The following is a 27,499-nucleotide window of genomic DNA, read 5'->3' as shown; positions in this document are numbered from 1 at the left end:
CATCATAAAAGCGCTACATCTAGGTGGCATGACACTTTCCCTGTATGACACACGTGCTAACTCTTGTCGTCAATTGTTTCTTGAGAAATTGTTGCAGTCTCAGGGATGTGTTGGCTATGTGCTGTAAAGATTGGGTTTGTTTTAGCCTTTCTTATGTTTTTAAATATTATGAAACTCAATATTACACATGTTGAACCACCTGTTCCAGCAGCACAATGCAGTGACAGACTTTATTACACAGCAGACAATTTTTTGACACCTGTCACGTGCTAAGGCCTTTCGAAGATGCAACAAGATTTGTCAGCAAGGACAATAGTGGAATTAGTGATGTAATGCTGCTGATATTCCTTCTGAAGCAAACACTAATGGTGGAGATTGAGGAAGAAGGGATGCAGGACAGTTTACATCTGGCGGGCATCAGTATGGATGTTCTCCTGGAAGAGGAATTGGATTAAGAGGATAAGGAATTGGGACCTGATAAGGTGGATTTGGAGATGGAATCTGTTGAAGGGATAGGGAACAAGGAACCTGCACAAGGCAATAATGATTATAATAATGACAACAACAAGGGTGATGACCACCATTGGCAGTATGGGATGAAGGCGGACCAAGCTGGGGCCTCAGAAAAGCTGGTGTGGAAGGCTAGCTGCATGCTTTCTTTCTTGTACAGAGACAGGTATATTACGGGCTTAAAGGGTATTTTAAAAATTATTTTTAAAATCAACTGGTGTCAGAAAGTTATACAGATTTGTGAATTAAAATATCTTAATCCATCCAGTACTTATTAGCTGCTGTATACTACAGAGTAGTAGTCCATGTCAGGAACTGTCTGGAGCAGGAGAGGTTTGCTATGGGGATTTGTTTCTGCTCTGGACAGTTGCTGACACAGACAGTGGTGTCAGCAGAGAGCACTGTGGTCTTGTCAAGGATGGCTCGAGGAGTGGCTTTCTAATTTGATTGACTGTGCTGTTATATACTGCTAAGTGTTGACACAAGGAAATATACACCAGACAGGATGTTGGTATAATATCTCCTTTCTCAGCATACTCGCAGCAGCCCCAAAGGAGTTCTGTTTAATCCAGGAAATACATTTAGTTTTTACATTTGACAAGAGAGGAGGTTTAGTTAGGACATCAAAATCAGCATGTTCCATTTTTAATGGTGGTTTGATTATTGAGTCCGTATATATTAGCATATCTAGCGTCCATTAATTTCTTGGCAGAAGTTCCTCTACCGTGAAATTCTAGAGTTCCCTGTCCATCAGATATTTTGCCTTTCACTCCTGATCTCGGTTGTGCCGGCTTCGTGGCAAGGCCTCCATCGTAGTCACGAGCAGATTGCAAGCTGGTTTATGGGTTAAGGGGTAGATAACAAATATATTTTTCCATCAGCAATGGCATATTAGTATTTTTTTTTTTTTTAAACTTAAAACATTACAACATCACAAGGACACAGTCATAACAAAATTATAATATTTCTTCCATCTATTAAACTAAACTTAGTATACGTCTATTCAGACTGCTATAGATGAATGGGTAGTTAAGTATTCTACATTCATTCAATCCACCTTCACATACCCTTGTTTTATGATCACCCTCCAAATTCTCTTTAGTCCCTATCCATCTACCGCTCCAGAAGGCTCCCCTCCCCCTGTTCTCGTCTTATTTCTTACAGTTTTTTTTGCCAATAATCCCATATACTGCATTGACTATCATGTATTAAAATATTTTCCAACCTATCCAACCTTAACCTCTCCATTGTACAAGCTTGAGACAAGGAGCTTAATATTGTTATTAAAGTTGGAATTTGTGTGGTCTTCCAGTTTTTTGCTATAGCTGTCCTGGTTATTGACAATGTGAGGAAGGTTATCAATCTATCTCTATGTATTAGCCGGTCCATGTCTAAATTTAGAAGGGCAATCCCTGGGCTGGGATTTACGTCCTTCCCCAACAGAGTGTTCAATAACCTGTGGATATTTTCCCACAGATATTGTAACTGTGGGCATAGCCACCACATATGAAAAAGTGTGCCCTCCTCTACTTTACATCTCCAACACAGAGCTGTGCGTTCCCCACCTGGGTACATTTTTTTCTATACTTCTGGGGGTGCGATACCATCGGTACAGAAGCTTTCTAGAGTTCTCTAAATGGGAAGTGCAGTGCGATTTTATAGGAACCATATATACCTTACGCCATTTTTCTGTAGGTATGCATAATTTTAAGTCTCTTTCCCATTTAGGCTAAAAATCCAAGCCTACTTCTTGTATTAAGCTACGACACGCTTTATATGCTTTTGATATCGCACCTCCAGTTCCTTTTCCTAACACAAAATACTTTTCATATACTGTGGCGGCACCCTGTATATTAACGTGAACTGACCTTAAAAAATGTCGAAGCTGAAGGTATTTAAAAAAATCCTGAACTGGTAATTGATATTTTTGACAAATCTGTTCATATGACATAAGGGAGCCTTCTCTACTAACAGATTCTACATCGGTAATCCCTTTCTTCTGCCAATATGAGAAGTCAGTTGCTGGCAAGATTTCCTGGATCACCCCAATACTTTCTTGGGGTCTACGTAATTTATAAGTTGCCTTGAAAGAGCCCACAACCATATCTCCATACTCACTTTACCCGATGGGCTAATTGTAGGAATAACTTGATTAGTCAAGGAGATTCTACTTAAGGCGTTTTTTAATTTGGTTGTTTTAACTAGTGTTGTTTCTATACCTGTCCATTTAGCTAGGGTTTCTGAGTTCCAGCCCCTCTGTAACTGTGTCAAGTGAACTGCCCTATAGTAATTCAGAAGGTCAGGACAATCCAGACCCCCTTCTCTTACATCTTTATACAATATTCGAGAACAGACTCTAGGAATGCTATTTTTCCAAATGTATTTTGTTAAAATATTTTGTAGATTTTTAATAGTTATTATTGAAAATTTTATTGGGAGGTTGCTGAAAATATATAATATTTTAGGCAGTAGAACCATTTTTGTAACAGCAACCCTCCCTATCCATGAAATTGGGAGTTTCACAAATCTGCTAACATTTGTTTTTAAATTGTTAATTAAACAATCTAAATTTATTGCCAGCGACTTCTGAGGAGAAATGCTAAGGCAGATTCCCAAGTATTTTAAATGATCTTCTGTCCATGTAAAAGAAAATTTCATCTTCAGCTCTATTTTTTGCTGTGAATCTAATATTAATGGTTACACTACTGATTTTTGCATATTTAGTTTATAGTAGCTTATTTGTGAAAATTGATCCAGGATTGATAGAAGTGGGGGAATTGAAGTACCAGGATCTGAGATAGCCAACAGGATATCATCCGCATACAAGCCTATCTTATGGATGGAAGGACCTATTTTTATGCCGCTGATTTCATGTGAATCTCGTATTCTCTGTGCCAGGGGTTCCATCAGTAGAACAAACAGCAGCGGTGAGAGGGGACACCCCTGCCTTGTGCCATTTGTAATATTGATTAGTTCTGACTTACAGCCGTCAATACAAACTCTAGCGGAGGGTTTATGATATGACATAATAGAAGTAATCAATTTCAGTGGAAAATTAAATTTTTCCAGAACCTGGCGAAGATATCCCCAGTGGACCCGATCGAATGCCTTCTCCGCGTCTAAAGATAGCAGCAGAGAAGGCACCCGATCGGCCACTGCACATGATATGATATTTAAGAATCGCCTAGTTCCATCATAGGACTGGCGACCCGAGACAAAACCAACTTGATCAGCATCAATTAAAATTGACAAAACTTTATTTAATCGTGTTGCTAAGATTTTTGCATAAATTTTGATATCACTATTTAATAATGAAATAGGTCTAAACTGTGATGGCTCGTCTAAAAGCTTCCCCGGTTTTGGAATTGTTATTATGGTTGCTTCCAACATCTCTTCAGCTAAACCTCCACCATTGAGTACACTGTTGAATAAATTGGTTAAGTATGGGGAAATTTTATTTATATGTGTCTTATAAAATTCGTTTATTATGCCGTCAGGGCCGGGTGCCTTCATGGGTTTTAATGTTTTAATTATTCTTTCCACTTCCTCTATTTCAAAGGGGGATATTAGAAGTGTACTCTGTTCCTCTGAAAGTGTAGGTAGGTCAATATTGTTTAAAAAAGAGTTTATTGTTGCTAAAGATGGTTGGACTATATGTTGGTTCCCCTCTAAATTATATAGGTCATGATAATATTTGGCAAAGCCATTTGCTATGCCATAAGGTTCTTGTACCCTCTCACCCGTAGATAAATTTAGATATTTAATTTTATCTTGTTTTGTTCTTGCTTTAACTTGGCGTGCTAATTGAGTACTAAGAGATTTGTTTCCCAACCAATACAATTCTAATTTTAATTTTCTCATTGCTGATTCAAATTTATATAGGTTAATGTTGTGTAGTTCACTTGTAACTAGCTTTATAGAGGCCGCTATCTTGGGATCATATTTTACTTTATTTCTTCTATGTAAAACTGCTAATTCTTTTTCGAGCTCCATTTTTTTATTATGACTTTGTTTTTTATGATGGGCCATCTGTGTAATAATTTTCCCTCTTAGTGTGGCTTTAAAGGCACACCACAATGTGGCTTCTGATGCTACAGAATCAACATTTACCTAAAAAAAAGAGGGTATCCATGAATCTACTTCTCGCCTCATTTCCTCATTTTTAATTATGTGTGAAGCTGCTCGCCAAGGCTTGGGGATACAGTTTGATAATCTATTTTTGATTGTCAGGACTATTGGCGCGTGGTCAGACCACAAAATATTTTTAATTTCTGAAACTAATGCGATATTTAATATTGAATTTGAAACTAGAAAATAATCTATTCGTGAGTACACTTAAAAGAAAAGAAAAGAAAGTAAAATCAGCATCAGTAGGATGCTGAATCCTCCAAACGTCATATAAACCATGTTTTGCAATTAAACCTGACAATACAGTGGGTTCTGGACGAATATTCTTTGAGGTTGTGTCAACCATTGGCCAAATTGTTTGATTGAAATCCCCCATAACTATTACATTCTCAAACTGTGAAAAAGCAGCCTTACGAAGAACCCTACGCAAGAAACTTTCCTGTTTAATATTTGGCGCGTATATACCAAAATAAAGGGAACCTTATTGATTTCACATGTCACTATCAAAAATCTACCCTCTTCATCCTCCACAGCGGTCGTAACTACAAGATCTAAATTATTATTTACTATTAGTGCTACTCCCCCTTTTCTTTTGCCCATTGCATGTGCAGATGCCATAACTGTATAGGCTTTATGTTGCAATCTAAAGATATCCTTCCCCACCAGGTGGGTTTCCTGGAGGCAAAGGACATCCGCTTTCAAGTTTTCTGCCTCTCTCCACAGCATGTTCCTTTTATAAGGTGAGTTTAGACCCTTACAATTTACCGAAACTAACCATAATGTCATGTTTCTAAAGAGCTCAGGGATTGCTCCTCCATTGTCTGCAGCCTATGCACTTTTATATCTGATATGGGAGACCTTTCTGGAGCTAGTAGATAAAAAAAGGAAAATATAAGGTGATCAAACACAAACAAACAAACTTTCATACCTGCAATTTTTGATAATTTATTCATTATCACTCCCATCACCCACCATTTCATAGGGCTTCCTCCCGAGCCCTTTTTAAGGGGGCTCGCAATTTTAGCGAACCGTATGCTGACTATGTCCGGCTTTTATATATGGCATCATCATTTTAACTTATATAACCTTATAATGACAAATGAAAAGAAGTAAAGCAAAAGAGAGAAAGGAAAGAAAAAAAAAATAAAATTGTAATTATATAACCCCCTAATGACAAGTGAGTCCATATTATAAGGTCCATATCAGAAAAGTGCCCCCAAAAAAATAATACATAGGAGGGCCGAAACTAGGCGTCCTTATCAAGTATTTTTAGGGCTTTTCTTCTTATGTGTGACCGTGATCCACTCCGGAGCTAAGTTCTTTAAAGCTCCTTTTATTGGGTTTATAGGCTCTTTAGAGTACAGCTCCCATTCTTGGCAGAGCTTCAGCAGTTCTTGTGGGGTACTCGCAATATATCTCTGTGCTTTATATGTAATAATTAATTTTATTGGGTAACCCCATTTATAATTAATTTCATGTGCTCTCAACAGACGTGTGCCCTCTGTGAATTCTCTGCGTTTTGCCATAGTTCCCGGGGATAAATCTTGGAAAATCAGTAAGTTTACGAATTTCGCAGGTAGTTCAGGGGGTTTTCTTGCAGCCAACAAAAAACATTCTTTTATATGAAAAAAATGAATCCGTATTATTATATCTCTAGGCAGCCCAGTTGGTATTGTTTTGGGTTTGGGGATGCGGTGTATCCAGAGTAAGATCCAGAGCCAATTTTCCAGGAAGGAGTGTTTGAAAATATTCCATTATAAAAGGAATTATCTGTTCCCTAGGGATCTCCTCTGGGACTCCTCTGACTCTCACGTTGTTCCGCCTAGAGCGATCCTCCATATCAAAAATGTTTACTCTAAGTTTCCCCATTTCCTCTTCTAAACTTTTAACAGACTGTACTACCGCATTATGAGCTTCTGTATGTTCTTCTAATTTCTGTTCAATGTGTGCAGTGCGGGAGCCTAGGGCTTGCATTTCCACCTGAATATTCATAACAGCTTTCTGCAATATTGATGTAAAAGACTGTTGTAGTTCACATAACATTTGTCTCATCACTCCCTCTGTTATAGGTAAATTACCAGTGGCACTGGAGGTTATAACTGGTGAGTGGTTCATGAAAACAGCTTCCTCTTGCTGAGTGATATTTTCATCTAATATTTGGGAATTAGGCAACTTCTTAGCTTTGGGGCTGAAAGCTATAGGAGCTGATAAACTTGCTAGGGATGGAACCGAAGGTATTTGTTTCAGCATTACTCTCTCTCTTAAAATTGGGGAACCTGCACTTATCCCCTGCTGCAAGTCTTTACTTATGGCGTTCCCTCCATCCCTGTTTTGCTCACTCACCTCCACCAGGTCTGCCACAATCTGCTTCTGTTGCTGGGTACATTTATTCTTTGGCTCCTAGGGGTTGCATAAACCCTCTTGATCCCTCCGTGCTGCTCTCGCCTCCCGGCCTGTGCGCGTGTCCTCTCTGTCCGTATTGTTCCCGTATTGCTTTTCTCCAGCCGGGTAAGCTCCTCATCTCAGCTCCTCCACTTAACCAGCTCAGTCACTCCCGGGCTCTCCCGCTGCATAGCCCCTCTGTCTCCCGCTCTCGGTATGAGACCACGGCCACCCCGCTGCACGCCAGGTGAGTCTCTCAGGGCCGCTGTGGTTCTTTGCCCTGCCGCGTCTCTGGATTTTTCGGTGGTGTAATAACTTGTAAGTTTCAGCGGGCTATTCCTCTTTGCTCTGCTCCTCGTCATATCAAAAATCCTTTATTTTGCCATTTAGACGCTCTTTTTGCCGTGTTAGTAGCCGGTGGATTTACGATGCCTGGCTCCTTTTACTCCTCAGCCACCGCCATGCTCCGCTAGCCACACCCCTTCTCTCTTAGTATTAGTATTAATATATTGATCAGTCATCAGAAACAGAAACATAAGGGTCATCCCTATCAGTCTGACAGAAAATAACTACTCAACTTCCTATGTAGTATACAACAGCTGATAAGTACTGGAAGGATTAAGATTTTTAAATAGAAGTCATTTACAAATCTGTTTAACTTTCTGGAGCCAGTGGTTTTCAAAAAAAAAAAAATTACCCCTTTAAAGGAAAGAAATGAGTACTAGATAGCCACACTTTTAAACACTAGGAATAAAGACAAAATCGGGGTGTTTTATTTTATTTTTTTACCTTCTGAGAAAGAAGCTACACAGCCAGCTTGCCACGGCTTTTCAGCACCAAACACCTTCCAAAAGGGGATCTACTCCCTCTGCCAATACTACCCCAGTAAGAAGCAGGAGCAGTAGTAATATTTGCATCCGATATTCTGTCCTGACATGAATCATCCTCAAAGGGATGTAAACCACCACCTGAGCCACCAGGTTCATGCATGCCCAAGCAGTGCCTTTTCACTGACAGACACCATGAACCCTGACTCCATGGACTTCTGGGTCACCAGATTAGACCATTGGCCAGAACTTTCGCAGTTTGCCATGGATCTTCTGTCTTTTCCACTCTCCAGTGTAGCATCAGAGAGAGTGTTCAGCATGACCGGCGTTGTTGTCACCCCTAAGGAAACAAGATTATCTGCCAGCCACACTGGCATCGTACAGGGATAGCGGGAGGCAGCCGAACTCGAAGGCTGCGTGGTACATGTCCCTCAAGGGTCCCTGTAAAAGGGTAGCATAACGGGAATACACTTCTACAGGTAGGCCATCAGGGCCAGGGGCTTTCCCACTCTGCATGTCACCAATAGCCTCAGATATCTCCTCAACAGTGATAGGAGAGTCTAACAGAGAGACGGAGTCGGGGGACAGCACTGGGAACTGAATAGAATCCAGATACAAGGTCAGGTCCTCAGAGGAGTATCGGACCTGAGAGGCATACAGGGAAGAATAGAATTGAGCAAATCGTTGAGCAATCAGCGTGCGATCAACCAATACCTGTCCAGTGACGGATGCTATTCTAACAATTGAGGGGGCAGCCTGGTTCTGTTTAACCAGGAATGCTAATAATTTACTGGACTGGTTACCGTGTTCAAAATAAAATTGCTTGGAGAAAAACAATTTGCGATTAATTCTTTCGTTAAGGTGGAGCATGTACTGTCTACCAGTGGTAAGCCAGGCATGCTTGTTAGCCTGGCTTACCACATATGTTAGCCACATATGTTGTCTCCATTAGGGGGGGGGGAAGGGGGAAAGGAAAAAGGGAGGGAGAGGTACTCATCAGCGACACAGGATCAGGAGTCCAGAGCAGGCAAACGTAGCAGGAACATCAGAAGACTTAATCGGCGAGGGGAGCCACGCTGGCGTCGCACCCAATCAGCAGCCTCTCCCGGATTAACGAAGAATAAGATGCGGTCACCATCCACCACTCGTAGTCTGGCCGGATAAGCCATGGAGTAAGCGATTCCGAGATCTCGCAACTTTCTTTTCACTTCCACGAATGTAGCTCTCCGATGTTGCAGATCCGCTGAGAAGTCAGGGAATATGGAAACTTTGGCGTTATCATAAACCAGGTCAGGAGCTCTCCGAGCCATCCGCAGAATCAGATCTCGATCATTGCAATTTAGGATACGGGCCAGCAAAGGCCGCGAAGGGGCCCCAGGGCAGGGGGGGGGCGGTTTAGCAGGGACACGGTGCGCTCTCTCCACGGTAAAGGCAATAGAGAAAGGTGCATCAGAAAAGGAGTCCTTAAGCCACTGCTCCACAAAGGCCCCAGGCGTGGGGCCCTCAGCTCTTTCAGGCATCCCAATAATATGTATGTTATTTCTCCTCAGTCTATTTTCCAGATCATCAGCTTTTTGCCTGCTTAATTCCAGCTGAGAAGTGAGATCAGATAAGGAGGCAGGTACAGGGACCAGGGTGTCCTCAATAGTGGATATGCGCCCTTCCGCCTAGGTAACCCTCTCCCTCAGGGCCTGCATGTCCTGTATCAGCAGCCCCATATCTATTTTAACCTCCTCCAGCTTGCCAGTGAATGTAGTCTGGCAGGAAGTTATAGCAGCCAGGAGTTGGGATGAGACCACCCTCAGCGTAGATTCCGTAGCCCGGTCCTCTACCTCAGAAATTGCAGGGCTGGGCAGGGAGGACCCCTTCTGGTACCTGTTAAATGAATGTGCAGCCCATGCGCCATCTTGGGGCTTTTCACAGGCAAACTCCTTCAGCTTCTCCGGGGCCGCGCCGACCTTATTGCGGGTCGGGTCCAGCTTGGCCGGCATCCCCAAGGTGTGAGAGCAGATCCGGACCAAAATTTGGGCCAGGATTGATGCAGGATGGTGCCTAACAGGGGCGTAGGAGCGGGAGCTACAGCTCTATGCGACCGCTCATGTCCGGCGCTGGCCACGCACCCCAAACCCCCCCCCCCCCCCCCCCCGCGGAAATGTAATTTAGATATGTACAAAGAAGACTGTAAAGTTGCAGATTATCTAAGCATACTCCTCTAAGCATTTTTTTTGGCGACTTTATGGCAGTAAGCAAAAAAAAAAAAAAAAAGGCTTTACTTCAGTTTTAACTTTGCAGTGGTAACTAATTTATCAAGTGTGAATGTCGCACAAAAAGTCGCAAGCCTCTCCAAAACACTGCAACTCTGCTCCAGCCCAGACCTGGCATACAAAATTGTCTGTAGCAAGCATGATTTTATATTCCTTGCAGGGAACCATGATTGCTCATGACCGCATGGCGTGGTGATGTGAAAAAAAAAATGCCCAGGCTGCCATCACTCCACAGCCAAAGGCTTTCTAGGAATAATGGGAGTTGTAGTTTACCAACAGCGAGTCCCCACTCTTGCTAAACTACAACTCCCATCATTTCCAGACACCCTTTTGGACGTCTCTAGGTTTAAACGCTGCTAATTAAATGCGCTTTTTTTTGTTGTATAACTGTTTATTTTAGAAGAATTTTAACAATTTTACAATAACCGTAGAATAAAACACATATGAAAAGATCAGTGGAGCAAGTGTAGATACAAATCAAGATAACAAGATCTAATGGAAATGGGTTATCAGGAATTCAACAGAGAACATTATACAAAAGTAGAGAGGAAAGATCCTTGGTTGGAAGGATTAACGTTGCTATACAAGGTGTATGACACGAGTTGTAACCCAATCATTTAGAGAGCCACCAATCAAAAAAAGAGAATAGGAGAAAAAGTAAAAATAGTAAACCAAAAAAGAAAAGAGAAATATAAATAAATCAGCAAGATTGAGCCAATATGAATATAATTACCTGACCAAGCCACCATTCTTCAGTCCCACTCAGACGCTTAAATTGTCTTCATATTTATCCCAACACAGCCATATCTTCCGGAAGTGAGGTAAGGTATCATCTATAACGGCTGAAAGATGTTCCATCCTCCTGATCTTTCTAAGGCTGCATTCACACCACGTTTTGTACATACTGGTGCCGGATCCAGCAGGGGGAGGGGCAAACTGGGCGCTCCCGTTCCCCAGCCGAATCAGCCCGTGACCCCATTTACTTTAATGAGCTGCTCAGTTTTGACCCGTATGCAGTTTTGGACCGGACCTAAAACTGTAGTATACTACGGTTAGGGCTCAGAAGAGAAGGAGCAACAATGGCATTTTGGAGAGCGGTTTTTGCTGAAATGGTTTTTGGGGGGTTTTTGGTTTTCGCATTTAGGAAACCCCAGATGCCAGAACAGTAAAAAAAAAAACACATGGCATGGCACTCTATTTTGGAAACTACACCCCTCAAGGAATGTAACAAGGGGTAAAGTCGACCTTAACACCTCACAGGTGATTGACGAACTTTCGTTAAAGTGGAACGTAAAGATAAAAAATTTCTTTTTTTCAATAAAAGGCTGGTGTTACCCCAATTTTTGGATAAAAATGCTGGTGTTACCCCAATTTTTAGGATAAAAATGCTGGTGTTACCCCAATTTTTAGGATAAAAAGTAATAGGAGAAAAAGCCCCCAAAAATTTGTAACCCCATCTCTTCTGAGTATGGAAATACCTCATATGTGGATATAAAGTGCTCTGCAAGCGAACTACAATGCTCACAAGAGAAGGAGCGCCATTGGGCTTTTGGTGAGAAAATTTGTTGGAATAGAAGTCTGGGGCCATGTGCGTTTACAAAGCCCCCCACGTGACCCCATTTTGGAAACTACAGACCTCACGGAATGTAAATGTGTAAATGCTCATTGCACGGTGTAAATGCTCATTGCACCCCTTATTACATTCCGTGAGGGGTATAGTTTCCAAAATGGGGTCACGTGGGGGGGTCCACTGTTCTGGCACCATGGGGGCTTTGTAAACACACATGGCCTTCAATTCCAGCCTAATTCTCTCTCCAAAATGCCCAATGGCGCTCCTTCTCTTCTGAGCATTGTAGTTCGCCCGCAGAGCACTTAACACCCACATATGGGGTATTTCCTTACTCAGAAGAAATGGGGTTACTAATTTTGGGGGGCTTTTTTTCCTATTACCCTTGTGAAAATGAAAAATTTGGGGTAACCAGCATTTCAGGAAACATTTTTTATTTTTTTTTATTTTCACATCCAACTTTAACGAAAATTTGTCAAAGACTTGTGGGGTGTTAAGGCTCCTTATACCCCTTGTTACGTTCCTTGAGGGGTGTAGTTTACAAAATGGGGGTCACATGTTTTTTTTTTTTTGTTTTTTTTTTTGCGTTTGTCACCTCTGTGCAAGTCACCAATTTAGACCTCAAATGTACATGGCGCTCTCTCACTCCTGAGCCCTGTTGTGCGCCCGCAGAGCATTTTTCGTCCACATATGGGGTATTTTCCGTACTCGGAAGAAGTTGCGTTACAAATTTTGGGGGCCTTTTTATCCTTTTAACTCTTGTGAAAATGAAAAGTATGGGGCAACACCAGCATGGTAGTGTAAAATGTTTTATTTTTTTACACTAATATCCTTATGTAGCCCCTAACTTTTCCTTTTCATAAGGGGTAAAAGGAGAAAAAGCCCCCCCAAATGTGTAATGCAATTTCTCCTGAGTATGGAAATACCCCATAAGTGACCCTTAAAGGGGTTATCCACCATAAGGTGATTTCAGTATGTACCTGACAGACAGTAATGGACATGCTTAGGAAGGATCTGCACTTGTCTTGGGGCTAAATGGCTATGTCATGAGATTACCATAACATTGTGGCTAGCTTTGTGTAAACTTGTATTTCCTGTTTGGATTTCTTTTTTTAACTACAAATCCCACAATTCCATTTTCCTCTCTCCCACACATCAGCCACCCCACCCATCGAAACAAATGACCTGTGGTTTTCAATCAGGGTGCCTACAGCTGTTGCATTAGTTGCAGATTGAGCTCTCTCCCACCAAGCGATCACTCCACCCATTGAAGCAGACAGGCTCCCTGTCATCAGCTGACTAGTGAGTCAGGTATCGGCCGCATTGCAAGCTGGGAAAAATCTGAGACAACAGTAATTTTGTATGCTGTTAAAAATAAATAGTGGGGAGAAAACCATCACACACAGGTACAGACACTATATTATGAACTACACTAACTTTACAGCCCCTGTAGCATAGTCAAATAAAAATAAATCCTGGAATACCCCTTTAACTATTGCCTTGAAATACGAGCGCCATGCACATTTGAGGACTAAATTAGGAATTTGCAATAGGGGCGGACCCGGATACAAGGATGGCGCTTGTCTCCACCAAAATCTTACGGCAGTGTTTCCCAAAAAGGGTGCCTCCAGTTTCAAAACTCCCAGCCTGCCCGGACAGTCAATGGCTGTCCAGCAATACTGTGAGTTGTTGTTTTGCAACAGCTGGAGGCTCTGTTTAGGAAACACTGCCGTATGAGATGTTTTTCATTTTTATGGGGGGGGGGGGAGGGGGAGGACGTGTAAGGGTATATGTAGTGTTTAACTTTTTATTTTGTGTTAGTGTAGTGTTTTTAGAGTACATTCACACAGGGTGGGTTCACAGTGAGTTTTCCGCTGGGAGTTTGAGCTGCGGCGGAAAATTTTCAGCATATGGGGGGGGGGGCACCCCAAACCTTCAGCTGTTGCAAAACTATAACTCCCAGAATGCACTGACAGACCGTACATGCTGGGAGTTGTAGTTTTGCAACAGTTGTAGGCAGACTGGTGGGGAACCACTGAGTTAGGAAACAGACTCTAGCTCAGTAATTCCAACCCATGTGCCTTCAGCTGTTGCAAAACTACAACTCTCAGCATGTACGGTCTGTCAGTGCATTCTGGGAGTTGTAGTTTTGCCAAAGCTGGAGGCACACGGGTTGGAATCACTGAGTTCGGAAACAGACTCTAGCTCAATCTTTCCCAACCAGTGTGCCTACAGCTGTTGCAAAACTACAACTCCCAGCATGCACTAACAGCCGAAAGGCATGCTAGGAGTTGTAGTTATGCAACAACTGGGGAAGAACAGTTTGGAGACCATTAAGTAGTGGTCTCCAAACTGTAGCCCTCCAGATGTTGCAAAACTACAACTCCAAGCATGCCCAGACTGTCCTGGCATGCTGGGAGTTGTAGTTCATCAACATCTGAAGGGCCAGATGTTGCAGCACTACAACACCCAGCATGCTTGACTGTCTGGACATGCAGGGAATTGTAGTTTTGCAACATCTGGAAACCACAATCTTTGGCCCTCCAGATGTTGCAAAACTACAACTCCCAGCAGGCTGTCTGGGTATGCTGGGAGTTGTAGTTTTGTAACTTCTAGCAGGCCACAGTGAAAATCACTCACCAAAGAGGATCTTCACTGTCGCCCGCAGTCTCCTCCTCCTTCGCCAAAACTCCTCCTGTGCCGCATTAAATCAACCATCAATACTTGTGATATAGACATAGTGAGAGAAAATGAAAATAAATAAGTAAATGAAAGGTAAAGTAGGAGAAATAGAAACACTAGACAATAGAAATAAAAACTTAAAGGAAATCTGTCATCAGAATCACCCGCACTAAACCTGTTACACAGGCTTGTAGTGCAGGTGATCCTGATTAAAACGCTTCTTAGGCTGGGTCCACACTACGTTTTGTCCCATACGGGAGCGCATACGGCAGGAGGGAGCTAAAACCTCGCGCTCCCGTATGTGACCGTATGCGCTCCCGTATGCCATTCACTTCAATGAGCCGACCGGAGTGAAACGTTCGGTCCGGTCGGCTCATTTTTGCGCCGTATGCGCTTTTACAACCGGACCTAAAACTGTGGTCAACCACGGTTTTAGGTCTGGTTGTAAAAGCGCATACGGCGCAAAAATGAGCCGACCGGACCGAACGTTTCACTCCGGTCGGCTCATTGAAGTGAATGGCATACGGGAGTGCATACGGTCACATACGGGAGCGCGAGGTTTTAGCTCCCTCCTGCCGTATGCGCTCCCGTATGGGACAAAACGTAGTGTGGACCCAGCCTTACCTGGTTAAAAATGGTTCAGCGGATCTTCAGATATCTATATCTTTAATTTTCTCTTATTCCCTAGCTTGGGACGGACTCAGTGGGAGGTCTTATTATCTCGGACTCGGCTATACGTCATTCTAGCTGGGCGGAGCGGCCGTCTGGCTCATGAATATTCATGAAGTTATCCTCGTAGTCCATCCTCGTCATTCTAGCTGGGGAGGGCCGCGCGTGCGCCGCGTTCCGTACACACGGAGGCAGCGTTCTCCACCCGGCTTCACTCGAGCTGTGGCCCAATACAAGTAAGAAGACGGGCTGCATGAGTGAAAAGCCGGGGGGAGAACCCACTGAACCATTTTTAACCTGGTAAGAAGCATTTTAATCAGGATCACCAGCACTACAAGACTGTGTAACAGGTTTAGTGCAGGTGATTCTGGTGACAGATTTCCTTTAAATAATTACTATTAAGATAATGTAATACTTGTATACTCGGCGGGATAAATCCCTATGAGTTAGTGGAGGAAGAAAAATGGTAGTCTAATACTCCAATGGCAGAAAAAGCAATTCCCCGACTAGTGGGGGGGAAGAGGCGAAAGACTACAAAATGAGAACTAGCAAGAACTGATATCTATATGCATTTGTTCGTCCTCACCGGTATAGATAATAAAACAAGAATTTATATTTTAATCAGCGGTCTTTAATTAAATGTGCTTTTACTTCTATATTGTAATGACGTGACCAAGAGAGTTTTCTACCTAGAAATGTGTAATCTTTATTTCAAATAAGCATTCTTTTAATTTTTATATTGGTCCGGAAACAGTTAATTCTATATGCCAGTTAGCGCCTCACAGCACAGTGAAAGACACAATATAGGTTTTGGATTTTTGTTTAAAGGGTTATTCCAGGAATTTTTTTTTATTTGACTGTGCTACAGGGGCTGTAAAGTTAGTGCAGTTCATAATATAGTGTCTGTACCAGTGTGTGACGGTTTTCTCACAATTCTTATGTGATTTTCACCCCAATATTTATTTTTAACAGCATACAAAATGACTGCTGTCTCGGAATTTTCCCAGCTTGCAATGCGGTTGAGACCTGACTCACTAGTCAGCTGATGACAGGGAGCCAGTCTGCTTCAATGGGTGGAGAGAGCAATCTGCAAGTAATGCAACAGCTGGAGGCACCCTGATTGAAAACCACAGGTCTGCAGCTCATTTATGTTTCAATGGGTGGGGTGGCTGATGTGTGGGAAGGAGGAAAATGGAATCATGGGATTTGCAGGCAAACAAGAAAACTGAAAACAGGAAATACAAGTTCACAAAAAGCTAGCCACAATGTTATGGTAACCGCACAGCATAGCCATTTAGCCCAAAACAAGCGCAGATCCTTCCTAAGCATGTCCATTACTGTCTGCCAGGTACTAACTAAAATCACCTTATGCTGGATAACCCCTTTAATTATTTGTATTTTTATTTTATTTTAAACAATGAGTTTATTTAATAAATTATGCACTGTATTTAGGAATCCAGTAAATGTATGTTTCTGCTGTAAAAAGTTTGACTTTAAAATTATTTTTTTCTGTTTAATTCCAGAGCAATATTCCAGGGTTTGGCAATTAATGAAAAAATATCTAATCTTCACATGGACCTTAGTAATTGTGAGGTATGTTGTGTGGCATTTACAATTATATAAAACAAATTGTAGAATGATGATTTAGGGTAACTTGTACATATGAATAGTGTTGCTCACGAATATTCGCAATTCGAATATTATTCGCGAATATCGCATATTCGCGAATTCGCGAATTTCGCGAATATAGCGCTATATATTCGTAATTACGAATATTCTTTTTTTTTTTTTTTTTTTTTTCCACAGTACACATCACAGTGATCATCCCTCTCTGCTTCCAGCTTGTGTGGTGTAAAGAAGGCTCTAATACTACATATTTTCACATATGCGAATTTTCGCGTATGTTAATTTTGTATATGCTAATATGCACATATGATAGTTTTCGCATACGCGAATGTTCGCATATGCGAAAATAAAACGGGAATATGCGAATATTCGCGAATATATGACGAATATTCGTCCATATATTCGCGAATATTCGCGAATTCGAATATGGCCTATGCCGCTCAACACTACATATGAAGATGGATATCCAAAATTTTAGATATGAAGTAACTGTCTATAGGTAATAATTATTACTGCTGAAAAGATTTTTTAATTTTGGCTTTTGGACACTGGCATTTTATGTTTTGTTCCTTTATATACAAAATTGCACACTATTAGAAAAAAAACTTACTTTTAATAACTCTAGTTTTAATCTTTTTATTTGGGGGCATGCTCGGATGTTGTAGTTTTGCCACAGATCATTAGATTTACACATGTAAAAGTTTTTTTTTAATGAAGGGCAGGACATTAAAAAAATAAATAAATTATACCACTTTACTTGCTGACTGTCAGGTGAAAGTGTACAGTAACATCACTAGACACTTTGCACAGTTGCAGACAATCACTAACCTTGTTGATCACAACCTCTTGTCATGTTCAAGAAACCAGTTTGAGATGATACAAGCTTTTTGACACAGTGCATTATCCTGCTGGGTACACTGTAGTCATAAAGGGATGATCGTGGTCAGCAATAATACTCAGGTAGTCTAGTGTGCTTAAAGGAAAACTGTCTCATATTTTCTCCCACACTATCCACAGGTATTGGTGGATAGTGCGGGAGACGCTGATTAAAACGAGCCCTACCTTGGTCTGATCCGCGCCGCCGTTCGCCCGCAATTGTAGTTTTAATCTCTGTGTATATCCTGCTGTAACTTGCAAAGGCGGTGCTTCTGCGGACTAACGGACACTGACGTCAGCGCCGCTCATGAATATTCATCCCTCCTGTTCTCCCTCTCTTCGCCGAGGGAGGGATGAATATTCATGAGTGGCACTGACGTCAGTGTCTGTAAGTCCGCAGAAGCACCGCCTTTGCCAGTTACAGCAGGATATACACAGAGATTAAAACTACAATTGCGGGCGAACGGCGGCGCGGATCAGCCCGCAGAAACACCATCTTTGCCAGTTACAGCAGGATATACACAGAGATTAAAACTACAATTGCGGGCGAACGGCGGCGCGGATCAGACCAAGTAGGGCTTGTTTTAATCAACCATTGATATAAGGCAGGATGAATCCATCTTTTCATGTTGTTTACACCAAATTCTGATCCTGCCATCTAAAGGTTGCAGCTGTATTTGAGACTTATCAGACCAGGTAACGTTTTCCATTGTCTAATTTTTATAAGCCCTGGGATAATTGGAATAATGGTACATGTAGTGCTACTCTGTATTTAGAGCAAAGAGTGGCACTGTCAAGTTCACTTCTTCACGTTCATGATTTCCCAGAAACAATAATTTACACCCAGACCTTCACCGCTAGAGATGATCAAACCTGTAGAACCAAAGCTCAGTCAGAACTTTGCAAAAAGTTTGGTTCATCTAGAACTTGAACTCTAGGCTGTTCAGTTCACATGAACTTGCTAAAATAACATCAGCCACATTGCAGAAAGGATAAGGGGGATGAATTACCTGACCTCAGGAAATCCCATAATGTCTTTCAAACAGCTCTCCCAGACAATTTGGAGGCAATATAAGAGTGATGTCAAAGCCACTTTAAAAGCCAAAGCACATAGGTTTAGCAACCATTTTAGAGATGGCAGGTGTTAGGTAAAGATCTCTGTGAAGGATTATATTTCACAGCTTGTAAAAAAAACTGTTTCTTCACTTGCCAGGTAAAAAAAAAAAACTGTTACTAATTTAAAAAAGGATAATTTTTGGACCGCTTGGAAAAAGCCATTGCTTTGTGCATATAAACACTAGCAGACATCTGCCTCCAAAAAAAGTATCATCTTTGGACATTCATTTTAAAAGCATAAAAAAATCTGCAGTGGAGTGTATTTATATTCAACCTGTTAGTTACTATGGGGAACAATGCTTTTACCCATAGCCATATATGTTACTGTAACTTTATAATAATTTTTGACTTAAAAACAGCTCGGAAGTAAATGTATAAACTTCTGGGTGACCGTATAGAATTATACAGGGCTATAAGGCTCTTAGTGTTATAAACACATTTTTGGGCTTTCGGAAAGAACCAGAACAAGTTCAGCAAACTGGCAAAACCAAACATTTGAAAAGTTTTCTTAACTGTAGCCACGCCCAAACAGATAAATGTGTAACACAAAAGGGGAAAAGCTAAGTGTTCTCAGTTACGTGTGCAAAAAAATTACAATCTAACTTTTTTTGATCCACTAAAATGTGTGATTATTTGTGATAGTAAAAACAATGAAACATTTCCTTGTTTGTGTGTTGATTTGTATTCCACAAATGGTCGATGTCCCTATATAATGAATAGACCACTTGCTGTTTGTTTCTAAAGAACATGTCCATTATAATTCAAGAGGATAAAAAAATATTACCTGTTCTCTTACATCTCAACCAGCAGCACTTATGGGGTATTGTGCTCCTGTTTGGACAGGTGGAAATTTAATGCTAAAATTTTAATAAAATAAAGCTTATTCCCCCATAAAAGCAATATGAATTGCCCATCAGATTGCTTCTTTCATTTGTGAAAAAGGCCAGTGAAAAATGAAAAAAGTGATCTGATGCTATGGGCACAAGTTTTAATAAATCTCCCCCATTGTCCCTAGGACACTTTTTAACAGTAGGTCAAAGCAGATGACCTACCCCTGTGCTGTCCTTTTCTTATTTGTAGCACGACTTTACTTTTCTTTTGCCCTCTGCGAGCTTGGAATATGGCTGGGCTTGCTGGCTGCCATGTTTCCTATCTGCCTCTGGAGTCACTTCCTGCGCTTGGCTTGGGATTTTTTCATCTTTATATCTGGCAATTTGTAGAATTTTACAGTTTTATTTTCCTAGTCTGAAGGCTAAACTATGTTAGTGTGCAGAGATTTGCATTATTTTCTACTTGTGCTGAATTTCGTTGTGACATCTGATATCTCTTCTGAAGGTAGAGGTTAGGCCCTGGGCACCCTATTTAAGCCCCCATTCACTATTCTGCTGCCTCTTTGAGTGCAGCTGATTAGTTTCTGTCAGTTGTTCTAAAAGTGCTGTTTTCTTCTATTCTCAGTGCCTGCATCAGCCTGTTACTGTTATATATTTTCTTTACTTCCACTATGGTACTTTTTATTCTAAAAAAGTTTGGGCAGAAAGGTTGTTAATGGAGATTAACCCCTTCATGAAATGAATGCTCTACCTTGTGGGATTACTCTCATAGCAAACATGTATACAGAGAAATTGGAGTTATAACACCACCTTAAGTATAAACATATAAATCTTTATTGAAATGTTTTACATAAAAAACATGTAGATGCAAAAAAGTGAAGTATTGCAATAGAAATCCAACACAAGAATATCTGGCGCAGAGTAAGAAAAGTACATACAAATGAGTACATGAAAAATGTCCACACACTATATATAGCAATATATGGAATAAAGCAATTTAGCCACTGTGGGCTATCCATACAGATGCTGCATAATAATACATCAAGATTAACTACTAATATAACCTAGAGCTGATGTGAAGCCAGGTCTAGGGATGCATAGTGAAATACAGTGATAGTGGGGACAACATATCTAAGTACTCAATAAAGGTCAATGTGTAACCTACCCATGTGGGATAGCAGACTCTGCGACCAACCCCTACGATCGTTTCGGTTTCCCTTTTTCAAGAGGTACTGACTATGTGAGTGGTGTGGTAATTTATATGTGTTACCATAATGAAGTAAATTACCTACAGCGGTGTGGGTTACCGTCGGCGCCTGCGCCATGCCCCGCTGGAACAAAAGCTGGCCCCACTTCCGGCGTCTATGTCCATCTGCGCAGGACCGAGAAACAGTGTTCCCGGACATGCGCACTGGACTTCAGTCGCGTTGGAGGGCCGCGTCACTAGCGAAGAACACGGCACAGGCGCACTGAACATCGCACCGCTGAGAAGAATGTCCTAAGTAATCACTGCATTCACTATACACTCGCCTGCATACCTGGAAGATCATAACATATACAAGTGAGAAAAAAAACATGTAATCACATCAGAAAATCATATTATATAACATAGTACAAAAAAAGACTCATTAAACCAATGAAGTGCAAAAATACAAAATGAAAGAATAAAACAATTTATTAAAATATGTACTGTGTGGTGGTGTGATATTAAATGTGATACACATATAGGAAGTTTCAGAACAGTGATCGTGTAATCATATAAGTGTCTCAACCACTAAAATATATTTAGCTGACTAGTGGAAAATGTAATATAGTATATAATAAAGTGAGTGTGTACCGTGAAGACACCAAGCTGCAAGCGAAAAGAGAGGGAATGCAGGGAATATAATATTTTCATGTCCACTGATATTTACTTATGGACCGAATGGGTAATGCAATATTACCAACATATAAACCAATCAAGCCACCATGTAGAACCATGTGAGATGGGTCCTAAAAAATAAACTCAAAATTGTTCTGTTAACAAACAAACTGTTAAAATGAACACACATGGTAAAAAATGTTAAAAACAAATTGGAGACAGACAGATATAGTTTGCCTATATATTTTGATAAGGGACGCTTCACACAAAATCTTATGCTGATATGCATGACATCCAGAATGTATCCTGGAGTGTATAGCGTATAGAATTAAATCAGGATGATTGGTCCAAATAAGAAATTGAGAGATCCCCAGCAGAATGCCATATCTGGGGAATTAAGTCGGCCATAAATTTACTATGACTAACAAATATAGAGATTTTAAGCTGCAAGCCAATGAGAGTACAACCAGGACTACACACCAATGGGAGAGAGGCGCCACTGTAAAGACTCTATGTCTGTATTTTTTGATACAGAGTCTTTACAGTGGCGCCTCTCTCCCATTGGTGTGTAGTCCTGGTTGTACTCTCATAGGCTTGCAGCTTAAAATCTCTATATTTGTTAGTCATAGTAAATTTATGGCCGACTTAATTCCCCAGATATGGCATTCTGCTGGGGATCTCTCAATTTCTTATTTGGACCAATCATCCTGATTTAATTCTATACTCTATACACTCCAGGATACATTCTGGATGTCATGCATATCAGCATAAGATTTTGTGTGCAGCGTCCTTTATCAAAATATATAGGCAAACTATATCTGTCTGTCTCCAATTTGTTTTTAAAATTTTTTACCATGTGTGTTCATTTTAACAGTTTGTTTGTTAACAGAACAATTTTGAGTTTATTTTTTAGGACTCATCTCACATGGTTCTACATGGTGGCTTGATTGGTTTATATGTTGGTAATATTGCATTACCCATTCGGTCCATAAGGAAATATCAGTGGACATGAAAATATTATATTCCATGCATTCCCTCTCCTTTCGCTTGCAGCTTGGTGTATTCACAGTACACACTCACTTTATTATATACTATATTACATTTTCCACTAGTCAGCTAAATATATTTTAGTAGTTGAGACACTTATAGGAAGTTTCAGAACAGTGATCGTGTAATCATATATGTGTATCACATTTAATATCACACCACCACACAGTACATATTTTAATAAATTTTTTTATTCTTTCATTTTGTATTTTTGCACTTGATTGGTTTAATTAGTCTTTTTTTGTACTATGTTATATAATATGATTTTCTGATGTGATTACATGTTTTTTTTTCTCACTTGTATATGTTATGATCTTCCAGGTATGCAGGCGAGTGTATAGTGAATGCAGTGATTACTTAGGACATTCTTCTCAGCGGTGCAATGTCCAGTGCGCCTGCGCCGTGTTCTTCGCTAGTGACGCGGCCCTCCGACGCGACTGAAGTCCAGTGCGCATGCCCGGGAACACTGTTTCTCGGTCCTGCGCAGATGGACGTAGACGCCGTAAGTGGGGCCAGCCTTTGTTCCAGCGGGGCATGGCGCAGGCGCCGACGGAATCTCCACACCGCTGTAGGTAATTTACTTCATTATGGTAACACATATAAACTACCACACCACTCACAGTCAGTACCTCTTGAAAAAGGGAAACCGAAACGATCGTAGGGGTTGGTCGCAGAGTCTGCTATCCCACATGGGTAGGTTACACATTGACCTTTATTGAGTACTTAGATATGTTGTCCCCACTATCACTGTATTTCACTATGCATCCCTAGACCTGGCTACACATCAGCTCTAGGTTATATTAGTAGTTAATCTTGATGTATTATTATGCAGCATCTGTATGGATAGCCTACAGTGGCTAAATTGCTTTATTTCATATATTGCTATATATAGTGTGTGGACATTTTTCATGTACTCATTTGTATGTACTTTTCTTACTCTGCGCCAGATATTCTTGTGTTGGATTTCTATTGCAATACTTCACTTTTTTGCACCTACATGTTTTTTATGTAAAAAATGTCAATAAAGATTTATATGTTTATACTTAAGGTGGTGTTATAACTCCAATTTCCCTGTATACATATATTTATGGAGTTCCCCTGTCCTTGACAGGATTAGTACACACTCCCCTATGGGTGTCACTGGGGCACATGGGAGTGTATGTTGCATTTTTTTAGGACTTTGGTGTTCTCTTATAGCAAACACCAGCATGCGCAGAAGACTCTGGAGTTCAGCCTTATTTGTTACCTGAGACCTGAAAAACTTACCCACCATATTTCGAATGCGGGTTAATTTATCTGCCGGTAATCTGGCTTCCATTTTTGGGTGTCTAAGACTATACCGAGAAACATTAAGACCCTGGCTGGACCCTCCACCTTTGAAGGAGATACAGGAACCCCTAGCAACTTGAATACTTTAAGTGATTCAGCCAACTGCCAAGGGTCATACTGGGGGGCGGGCTCAATCAGAAGAAAATCATCCAGGTAGTAGATTACATTGGTACAGCCCACCACGTCCTGTAATATCCACTGCAGGGCACAAGCAAGTTGTCCGAAAAGCCAGGGACTAGATTTTGAGCCAAACGTCAGTTTTATAGCAAAATAATATAGTTGTTAACTTCATACCATTGCCATAGATCTTTCTTTACTGGAAGGAGCTTAAATGCATCCACTATATATACCTTAGATAACCAGGCACCTGGACCCATAGTTACCATTATCTGAACTGCTTGGTCTATAGAAGTGTACTTCATAGCAAATTCACGTGACGGAATTAAAAATTGATACTAGGTATGACTGACACATGCGGCGCCAATAAATCAAAGATCAACAGCTTCTTGTTGTTGAACTTACCCATGACAACACCAATAGGACTTATACACGAAGCTTGAAAAGGAGGGACTGAAAAAGGGCCGATCATGTAACCCCTTTCCACCTCCCCATTTAACAATTCTGACTCAGTCACGAGGTCATTGGCTGCGGACAGCAGATTCCTACACTCATAAGTGGTCTGCGGCAAAGCCACCAACCACGGATGGAATCCGCTGCTGAACCCGTCCAACAGCCAATGCACCCATTCCGTATCAGGATGGGCCTCAAGAAACCTTTGCAATACATCCATTTTAATTACACCTAGATAGGAAGAACCACCTTTTATTGAACAAGCTGAACGGGGTTGAGCCGGTAACAATTGAAACACACATGTAGGAGTCTGCATTGATTATAATTACATGTGGCCTGGTTATAATTATTACAGATCTGTTTTTTTCCTAAAAACCTTACAGGTCTACCCAGTTTATCTACTATATCCGGTACTTTATGCCAAACCTGCGATACCATGGGCTTACTTGCTGCAGGTTCTTCCTGAGCCAGGTTACACCATGCTGTAGCATGTGATATTGACTGGCATAAAGCACACAAAGGGGTCTTCAGACCCGCAAAGTGCCTACAGAACAACTTTGTATCCAGTTTGGACTAATCATAACAATAACCGTGTTGTTCAAAGGCTGCCACCGCCTTAGCAGAGACCAATTTATGATAATCGTAGAAATACGTTCCGCTATATTTATTACACAAATCTGTGATATTGAACAAATACGTGTCCAGTTCCTCTCTCCTTTGTGGCTTGACTGAACAGATCACGTCCCTGAACATGCTGAAAGCCACTATAAATTCGGAAAGAGAGAGCTTTCTATTCTGTCTGGTGTCTTTACTTTTGAGTACAACTGACAACTCTCCACACGCTAGGGTTCTAATGTCTGACATATCATGGGTGGCAATAAGCAAGGAGGCCAGATTGACATCTCTCCCATCCAAGATATCTTTGCGTACATTAGTAGGTACAGAATATGCCGGAGCAACACTAGGTGGAAACATCCCCTTACCTGTATCAGAACTACATCCCGCAACTGGCACAGCTATTTGCAAACCAGTAGTAGCTCGATCAGGCACCGCAACCGGCACAAGAACACCTGCTGATGACCCCTGAGAGACGCTGCTTTACAGATTATCCAACCTAGTTTGCACACTTGTCAATGAGTCCATCTTAGTAGACATCGTAGCATGCAACTGTCCCAAGGAAGCTGCCACAGGGTCCTGTTGTTGACTTTTTCCAGGCATCGGATCAGCCATAAGTAACTTATACAATTCAGCCTTTTGAGCAGAGACAGGAAATGGGACCCTGCGTTTCCTGAGCTCATCCATTAGCTTAGGGATCGTCCAGGAGCGATAAGAGGGAACACCAACCCTCTCAGACAACCTGGAAGGGGTATCTAAAACGGACCTCAAAACAAACTGAAAACAAAACCTAACCATAAATGACAGGTGAAACTGTAGAAACAGATCGTGAAACACCCGTGAGAACTACAATGTGTAATCGATGTGAAAGGTAATTACGTAAATATGAAAGATACAACAAACTGAAAACGTGTCAAGAAATACCAATAAACCTCAGCGCCAGTTGCTCTAAAGACAGTCTGGAAACAACCGTAATTTCCTCCCAACCTGAAGGCGAGTCAGGTAACCTGGTAAGTAAACTGATCAGTGAGTAAGACACCTTAATCCCAGCAGACTGAGAAACGTATTGGTGACCACCGAAGTGACAATTATACGAGTTGCTCTGAGGAATTGTCAGTAACAACAACAATGGTAGAAGCAAAAACAGCATTGCTCTGAAAACGTGTCAGAAACAATGAAATGCGTTGCTTTGAAAAGGCCGGAAAAAGAATGCGTCATATGACGTGAAACGGACGTTGCCTGTCCCTGCACCTGCTCCACTCTCCCCCTGTTCGACATGCTGTAGCGTGTCGCTCCTTTGATTTTGCTCCGATGCTGGAGTAAATCATTTTGTTACAGTTGCCTCATGGGTGAGTGGCTGTGTCTTATTTTGCTTATCTTCGTTGGACTTCCAACAACAAAATATGACCGTATCCAAAACCTGAAGTCGTGTCAAGTATGGTAGGTATACATTCAACTGCCTTCCTAAACCTACCCCGAAGAGAGCTTGCTAAGCAATCAACGACGACAGCAACCTCCAACGAACACCACTCTTCAGGAGACCCACGTAACTATACATAACAAACGATAATCATAACATGTTTCAAACAATAACCGCTGTGCGTTGCTCTGAGTACGCGTCAGTAACAACAACAAATAATATGTATGCACCACCTAAAGTCATGTTAGGTGTGTCACGATTCGGCTGGCTGGAGGTGGATCCTCTGTGCCAGAGAGGGATTGGCGTGGACCGTGTTGGTGGACCGGTTCTAAGTTGCTACTGGTATTCACCAGAGCCCGCCGCAAAGCGGGATGGTCTTGCAGCGGCGGTAGCAACCAGGTCGTATCCACCAGCAACGGCTCAACCTCTCTGACTGCTGAAGATAGGCGCGGTACAAGGGAGTAGACAAGAGCAAGGTCGGACGTAGCAGAAGGTCAGGGCAGGCAGCAAGGATCGTAGTCAGGGGCAACGGCAGGAGGTCTGGAACACAGGCTAGGAACACACAAGGAAACGCTTTCACTGGCACAATAGCAACAAGATCCGGCGAGGGAGTGCAGGGGAAGTGAGGTATAAGTAGGGAGTGCACAGGTGAACACACTAATTAAGCCTGCTGCGCCAATCAGTGGCGCAGTGGCCCTTTAAATTGCAGAGACCCGGCGCGTGCGCGCCCTAAGGAGCGGGGCCGCGCGCGCCGGGACAAGACCGACGGGGAACGGGTCAGGTACGGGAGCCGGGATGCGCATCGCGAGCGGGCGCCTCCCGCATCGCAAATCGCATCCCGGCTGAGAGAGATATTGCAGCGCACCCGGTCAGCAGGTCTGACCGGGGAGCTGCAAATGCGAGGATGTTGCGAGCGCTCCGGGGAGGAGCGGGGACCCGGAGCGCTCGGCGTAACAAGGTGAGGTAAAATTCGTGCTGAAACCTACCCCTGAATAGATATCGCTGAACAATCAATGATGATAACAACCTCCTAGGACGCACCAACTTCAAACACCCACCAAAACTAAATAATAATAAAATAAAATACAATTTTGCTTTATTTATTTTAACTTATATATGAGTGGTAAAACGTCATTAACCATACGTTAAATTACTGCAACCATGAATGCATGCCCCAGGA

At 41.8% G+C, this 27,499-nt stretch overlaps 1 protein-coding gene and 1 long non-coding RNA gene across 7 annotated transcripts in view; one reads left to right on the top strand and one right to left on the bottom strand.

Moving 5' to 3' along the window:
- LOC130277031 (capping protein, Arp2/3 and myosin-I linker protein 3-like) overlaps positions 1-27,499 on the top strand; it is a 530,598-nt gene that overhangs the window by 311,073 nt on the left and 192,026 nt on the right. For all 6 annotated transcript variants that reach the window (XM_056527256.1, XM_056527257.1, XM_056527255.1 and 3 more), the window contains one exon: positions 16,553-16,622. In XM_056527256.1, the coding sequence (XP_056383231.1) occupies positions 16,553-16,622 (70 nt within the window). The remainder of the gene's footprint in view (positions 1-16,552; positions 16,623-27,499) is intronic.
- Positions 1-27,499, bottom strand: part of LOC130277040 (uncharacterized) — a 176,597-nt gene that overhangs the window by 23,112 nt on the left and 125,986 nt on the right. The window lies entirely within an intron of this gene.

Source organism: Hyla sarda, chromosome 6, assembly GCF_029499605.1.
Source record: "Hyla sarda isolate aHylSar1 chromosome 6, aHylSar1.hap1, whole genome shotgun sequence".
Classification (NCBI taxonomy): domain Eukaryota; kingdom Metazoa; phylum Chordata; class Amphibia; order Anura; family Hylidae; genus Hyla; species Hyla sarda.
The sequence above is the reverse complement of the archived record's forward strand: the minus strand, read 5'-3'. Positions and strand labels throughout refer to the sequence as shown.